Source organism: Lolium perenne, chromosome 6, assembly GCF_019359855.2.
Source record: "Lolium perenne isolate Kyuss_39 chromosome 6, Kyuss_2.0, whole genome shotgun sequence".
In the NCBI taxonomy this organism is placed as follows: Eukaryota; Viridiplantae; Streptophyta; class Magnoliopsida; order Poales; family Poaceae; genus Lolium; species Lolium perenne.
In genome coordinates this window covers 30,645,818-30,652,943 of record NC_067249.2, presented here as the reverse complement: position 1 = coordinate 30,652,943, position 7,126 = coordinate 30,645,818, and the positions used below count along the sequence as shown (strand labels likewise).

Genomic DNA, 7,126 nt, shown 5'->3' with positions numbered 1-7,126 from the left:
TACTCCACCCATGAGGCTGCTATTCGTACTATAATGACTACGTACTGCGACTGGGGACGCCCAGCTCGAAAAGGAAAACAGTCAAGTCGATAGCCTTCATTGGGGTCGCAAGGCGACTGGCCTGAAGGCCATGGATAGTCGGAACCAACTCCAATGCATCGCCGCCTCAAAATAATGCAAAAGCAACCACCGAATCATATTTAAGCAAAAGTCATCATTTTATTTACAACTAACTCCCGCTCGCGGGAAATCCAGCCACTTCCTACACAGGTACTCAGGAAACTACGAGGACGACCCCGGAGCCCCCTCTACGACAGGCTCGACGCCATCATCGCCGTGACGAAATTTCGGTGTGTACACCACGACCGGATATGTCGACAACGAGCCGGCGGCAGCGGCATGGAAGAGGCGCTCCGCGGGGTAGTCCACCGGGCCCGGCTCTTTCTCCGCGTCACCAGGTGCCGCTTGGCTGGGGATATGAGTCTCCAAGTCCGCGGTCGCCAGTACTCGGTCGGCGAAGGGGCGCACCGCATCCATCAGCCGCAGCACTTCGGCAACATCGAACTCGCCAGTCTCCGAGGGGAAGCCAGCGGTGACCTCCTCCACGTCGAACCCTTCAGAGTAATGCGCCAGCACCATACTCAGAGCCATGGTAATGCCAACGCGGCAGGAAGAGCGGCGAAGCCACCAACAACAGCCGGAATGTTGGACACCGCCTTGAAGACGGATGGCGTGTCCCGCGGAATCACCTCCCGCGGGCTTAGGTACTGGAGCGCGGCGAGTATCTCCCCCGCGCAGGCGATGATACGCGCGGTCGCGGTCGACAGGCATTCCCGCGGAGTCGCCGTCTCCACGAAGTCGCACGTACCTGCAGTCAACAACACAAGGAAAAGGGAAAAATGAGAACTTCCCCTTCAACGCCAACTGGCCCCCGGAGCCGACTCGCCACGCTCGGGGACTGGCCCCCGGAGCCGACTCGCCACGCTCGGGGACTGGCCCCCGGAGCCGACTCGCCACGCTCGGGGACTGGCCCCCGGAGCCGACTCGCCACGCTCGGGGACTGGCCCCGAGCCGACTCGCCACGCTCGGGGACTGGCCCCCGAGCCGACTTCGCCACGCTCGGGGACTGGCCCCCGGAGCCGACTTCGCCACGCTCGGGGACCGGCCCCGAGCCGACTCGCCACGCTCGGGGATGGCCCCCGGAGCCGACTTCGCCACGCTCGACTGGCCCCCGGAGCCGACTCGCCACGCTCGGGGACTGGCCCCGGAGCCGACTTCGCCACGCTCGGGGATCGGCCCCCGAGGCCGACTCGCCACGCTCGGGGACCGACCCCGAGGCCGACTCGCCGTGTTCAGATGCTCGAACCCCCGGCAAATAAACAAGAAGTGCGACGACAAGAACTTACCAAGAATCTGCCGCGACATCTCTCTGACGAACGCCTCGAAGTTGGTCTTCTCGGCCTGCACCGCCAGGACGATGCCCTCGGACGCCTCCTTCTCCGCAGCAAGTTCTTTGGCGTGCTGCTGCTTTAAGGCCGCCACCTCCTCCCGCAGAGACGCGGCAGCCCCACGAGCAGAGTCCCGCGCGTCAGTCGCGGCCTCCAGCTTCACCTTGTATTCGGCGATGACGTCCTCCAGCTCCCGGCCCTTCTGCTCCAGGACCTTCGTCAATTCCGCCACCTCCGCTTTTGCCCTTTTCCGGGCCTCTTCGGCCTGCTGCGCCCGGAACTCGGCTTCACGGTAGAAGGACTCCTTGACGAACCCTTCCCGAGCCTCGGCAAGAGCCTTTGCCTGCGCCTCTGCTACAAGAAAAGGAAACGGTGAGAACGAACGCCAGGGCCAGTGACACTGAATGAGGACGGCGAGCGGGCCTGACTTACTGCCCAGGGCAATCAGCTTCCGGTTCTTCTGCGCCGCCTCCTCCACAAGCGCGGTCAGCCGCTTAATCTCCGCCTGCGAAAACCAAACAAAAATGCCAAGGTCAACAAACGAAAATCAGAAGAGACTCGACTCGCCCTTTCAGACCAAGTCGACCCTCGGGGACTGGGGGTGACTAGGCCACGTGTTCAGCGACACTTACCACATGCGCCTCGCCAAGCGCCGTGTGGAGCTCGGTGAAGGTCAATGAAGACGGCGGCGGATGACGCGACTCGGTCGCCCCGTCCGCTCGCATCACCGCCTCAGTCGATGGAACTTCGCCCGTCCGCGTGTCGGCGTCACTGGGCGGGGCTCGGTCCCTGGCGGCCTTGGACCGGCACTCTTTCAGTGGCTCTGACAGACCGCCCTCCTCGACGATGTCCTCTTCAACCTCGGGTGCCTTCTGCCCCTCGGTCGATCCAACGTCAGTCGACTCCTCCTCCACCACGGGCGGAGTAACGTCTGGACCCGTCGCTGCACTCGCCATGCCCCCGCGAGCCATGCTGGGTAGAGGAAAGACGTTGGCGGTGGGCTCGACGCGGCTAGTGCTCTCCTTCTCCGCTTGGCTCCCGGCGGCAGGCTCTTCCGGAGCCGACCCCGCGCCCCCAAGGTCGGACGGCGCCGCCTTCCTCTCCGCGGCTTTCTTCTTTGCCTCGGCCGCCCTCGTGGCCGCCACCCCGGCCGCGGGCGGCTTCGCCAAGGTCTTCTTCTTGGACCTACAAGGAGGTGAGGTGAGTCGACACCCAGTCCAGTCGCAAGAAGGACAAATCCGACAAGAAGTACTTACTTCACCGTGGGAATCGCTCTTACGCCCGGACCAGCCCGGGCTCCCGCATCGATCGCGTCCTTCAAAGGACGCTGAAGCCTCATGGACCCTTCCAGGAGAGTGGGGCGCAGTCGCTTCGATAGCGGCTCAGCCCCTTCCTTGGAGGGCTCCGCCTTGTCCTCCGGGCGAGAGGTCGCCTCCTCTTCAGCCGCGCCCTGGGACGAGGACTCGGCACCCCTCTTCGACCCGCGCGGGAGTCTGATGAAGTCCCGCGCCTCCGACTCCGACTCGGTGCGCTCCTCCTCCTCGTCGACCTCTTCCTCCTCGCCCTCGGTCATCTCCGGTGGTTCCTTCCCGGCGAGAGGAGGGAGGTGGTCCGCGATCTTCTGCCAACGCTGTAATCGAATCAAAGGGACAAGTCAGAAAGGAAGAAGCGCGGCCAGGCCGTGCGAAGTCGCCATGCGAAGCATTACCTGAGGCGCTGGGGTGTCTTCGGTGTAGGGCTGCAAGCCGTCTTCGAAGGAAGTGAAGGTGGCAGTAGTGATCTTGGCAAGCGCCTTCCGGTACTCGCCCTCGTCCCACTCGGTCGCCGTCGACCGGGTGCGGTCATTCTGTCCCCGGTACTCCCACATGGGGTGAGCTCGGCACCGCAGGGGGATCAGCCGCCGGCCAAGCCAACAGTTGTACATGTCGACCGCCGTCAGGCCGTCATCTTTTAGCGCCTGGATCGCTTGGCGCATATCCTTCACCACCTTCTCCTGCTCGCGCGGCAGCGACCGGACATTGAGGCGCCGCGGGACGCTCGGCTCGGGACTGTATTGGGGAATGCATACCTCGCCCGGGGGAGTGTACTCCTTGGCGTAGAACCAGAAACGACGCCACAGCGACTGCGCCTTCTTGGGGAGCGCCATGTCGATGAAGCTTTCCCCGGACTTCACTTGGAAGGTGATCCCCCCGTTTGGGATGAGTGCTTCGCTGTTCTTGCTGGCCCGAGTCGCCCGCCCATGGAAGATGGACACCCACAGCGGGAAGTAGGGCGGACAGCCCAAGTAGCATTCGCACAGCGCCACGAACAGAGAAATCTGCTGGACGCTGTGCGGCCCGAGGTCGGAAACCTTGATGCTGTAGAAGGCCAGCAACTGCCGGAGGAAATCGGAGGTGGGGAGAGCGAACCCGCGATCGAGGAAGCTCATGAAGATCACGAACTCCCCGGGCCGTGGGAGGGGCTCCGTCTCGTTCGCCGGCGGAACCCGCCATCGCTCTTGGTTAAACTCCGGGATGACCCCGGAGGCGACGTACGGGAGGAGAGACTCCCGCGTGACCTTCGACTTGCCCCAACCCTTCGCCGCCATGGATGTGTGTGGAGTTTGGAATGAAGATGAGATGAAGAGAAGATGGGGGATGAATGCGGAGGAGTGTTGAACCCTAATCCTAGGGGCGACCCTTTATACCGCCCGCACTCGCTCAGATTGAGGATGAAATCTGTTCGTTGAATCGTCCCGGAATCGCCGCCCCGCAATCAACGGTCGAGATCTGCGCCGTCACCGGCTGAATAGCCGTTAAACTAGCCGTTAGCGGTCACGTCGAGCCCAACGGTCAACAACATGCAAACGGTGTGCGCCTCGGTCAACGTGAAATCTAGCCGTTGGCCTCTCCACGTGTCTCTATGATGACTACGCGTCGACTGGCAAACGGCGACTGGCCAGAGCCGACTGTCACACGCCGACTGACTGATCAAATTCTGGCGACTAAGACTGCCACCGCACCCGCGACTTTATCTTTGGAAGCCCGGCGGCGACTCATCTTGATCCATCACCGCGCCTCTCCAAGACTTGCTCCAGATCCGCGCTTCATCACCACCGCGCTTGGGGACTACTGATGGGGATATGCCCATAGGGGGTGGGTCGCCAGTCCCAGTCGCCATGAAGATAGAGGCTCGGGTGGATCGCCAGTCGCCTAAGCGACTGGGCCCTAAGGCGACTGGGCCGTGATCCCAAGGAGGAGGTCCACACGGCTGGACAAGAAGATTACTTGCGAGGGGGATAGCGGATCCCGGATTAGTAGCAACTGATATGATTCGGAGTTATCTCCATGTAACCCTAGATCGGGGGTGCTTATATAAACCCCCGAGCTTAAACCCTAGAGGACACCTTACTTGAGATCCAATCTCCCCCTGTAAGCTCTCGGCGTAGCCGCCGACTGAGCCCCCCCCATTGTAATTCTCCACTGAGCAATAAAGATCTAGCAGGACGTAGGCCTTTTACTCTCCGGAGGGGCTGAACCTGGGTAAAACCCTTGCGTCTCTTGCACCTCGACCCGTAGATGGCAATGTTCCCTTCCCCTCGCATCAATGAAGTGCTACCCCCCGTAGCATCTGCCGTGGTTACATCCACGACAAAAATGCTACAGCAAGTAGAACAAGTGGAGGAAGAAAGAGATGTTGTTTAACTCCTCTATGCATATAAAATGAATTTGTTAACAAGGTTGATCAAGTCTTGCCACCAAATAAATTTTACATAGCATAAGAAGAAATAGACCTCAAATTGATCATGTTACCTTGAATTGTATTGATATGGATCCAATCATAATATTTTGATATCTTTTTTTAGGCTCATATATAGGACAATCAATAGCTCCCACTTTGATAGTTCTCACATTAGAAATTGTATTAACTCCACATACTTTATCAATCCTCTTGGGGAAATAAACGGTATGCTCCTTGTCATCAACATTGAAAGTAACTTTTCCTTTATTGCAATCAATAACAGCCCCTGCGGTGTTAAGAAAAGGTCTCCCAAGAATAATAGACATATTATCATCTTCAGGCATTTCCAACACAACAAAATCAGTTAATATCAAGCAGTTAGTAGTAACTTGAACAGGAACATCCTCACATATACCAACAGGAACAGCAGTAGATTTATCAGCCATTTGCAAAGATATATCAGTAGGTATCAACTTATCTAAATAAAGTCTCTTATAAAGAGAAAAAGGCATAACACTAACACCGGCTCCCAAATCACATAGAGCAGTTCTAACATAATTATTCTTAATAGAACAAGGAATAGTAGGTATACCTGGGTCGCCCAACTTCTTTGGCACTTTGCCATTGAAAGAGTAATTAGCAAGCATAGTGGAAATCTCCTCATTAGGAATTTTCCTTTTATTAGTGACAATATCTTTCATATACTTTGAATAAGGAGGCAATTTAATAGCATCAGTCAAAGGGATTTGCAAGAATAAAGGTTTCATCCAATCGCAAAATTTATTATAGTGTTCTTCTTCCTTTGATTTTAGTTTCTTAGCAGGAAAAGGCATTTGCTTTTGAACCCATGGTTCTCTTTCATTACCATGTTTCTTAGCAATAAAATCTTCTTTAGTATACTTTTTATTTTTAGCATGCTTTTTAGGTTCATCTTCACCCTCTTCTTTATCAGAAGCATCATTCTTATCATTATCTTTATCATGTTCATTACCACTTTCAGTTTCAGCATCAGAAATAGAAATACTACTAGGATCATTAACAGGTTCAGAGGATTCTACAACATTTATATGTTTCTTTTTTTTTGAAGGAGCACTAGTTTCAGTTCGTTGAGAATCTTGTTCAACTCTTTTGGGGTGCCCTTCAGGATATAGAGGATCCTGGGTAGAAACACCGCCTCTAGTTGTTACTTCATAAGCATGTTTCTCTTTAGAATTATTTTTTAACAAGTCACTTTGCACTTTAGTGAGTTGATCAATTTGAGTTTGAATCATATGAAATTTTTTTAACAATCATCTTAACATCATTGGAGGTTCTCTCCACAATATCATGCAATTCACTAATAGCTTGAGAATTTTCCATTAAATGATTCTCTACTCTCATATTGAAATTTTCTTGCTTAACAATATAATTATCAAACTCATCTAAGCATTGAGCAGGAGATTTTGAATACGGAATATCTTCCCTAGTAAAGCGTTGAAGGGAGTTTACCTCAATCATGGATGAAGGGGGAATTATCTCACATATATCTTCTATGGGAGGTAAGTTTTTCACATCTTCAGATTTAATACCTTTCTCCTTAAGAGACTTCTTGGCTTCCCTCTTATCTTCATCATTTAATTTAATCAAACCCCTCTTCTTCAATATCGGCGTCGGAGTTGGTTCAGGTGCAGACCAATCATCATGATTCCGGCCTATTTTAGCCAATAATTCTTCAGGTTCGGCGGGAGTCCTTTTCCTATAAACACAACCAGCACAACTATCCAAATATGCCCTAGACTCAATGGTTAGTCCACTATAAAATATATCAAGTAGATCATTCTTTTCTAAATCATGTCCAGGTCGAGCTCTGATAAGAGAGCAAAATCTTGCCCAAGCTTCAGGCAATTTCTCTTCATCTTCCTGGTCAAATCTATAAATTTTCTGTAAAGCAATATGTGGAGCACTAGCAGGAAAGTATT

General features: G+C 54.2%; 1 protein-coding gene across 1 annotated transcript; it reads right to left on the bottom strand.

Moving 5' to 3' along the window:
• Window positions 1-641: 641 nt before the first annotated feature.
• Window positions 642-3,610, bottom strand: LOC127310624 (uncharacterized). The gene is made up of 6 exons (XM_051341280.2): window positions 3,157-3,610; window positions 2,705-3,078; window positions 2,081-2,633; window positions 1,881-1,953; window positions 1,407-1,802; window positions 642-868 (listed from the first exon to the last, which is right to left on the bottom strand). The coding sequence occupies exons 1-6, from the start codon at window positions 3,592-3,594 to the stop codon at window positions 642-644; spliced, it is 2,061 nt and encodes a 686-aa protein (XP_051197240.2). The 5' UTR covers window positions 3,595-3,610.
• Window positions 3,611-7,126: the final 3,516 nt, after the last annotated feature.

What these genes read in the sequence shown, in the direction of transcription:
- LOC127310624 (XM_051341280.2), bottom strand. Translation starts at nt 3,594, where the DNA reads ATGGCGCTCCCCAAGAAGGCGCAGTCGCTGTGGCGTCGTTTCTGGTTC. An exon ending in AGAGCGATTCCCACGGTGAA is followed by an intron (nt 2,634 to 2,704) that starts GTAAGTACTTCT and finishes ACCTCCTTGTAG; the next exon opens with GTCCAAGAAGAAGACCTTGG. An exon ending in GATGTCGCGGCAGATTCTTG is followed by an intron (nt 869 to 1,406) that starts GTAAGTTCTTGT and finishes TGTTGACTGCAG; the next exon opens with GTACGTGCGACTTCGTGGAG.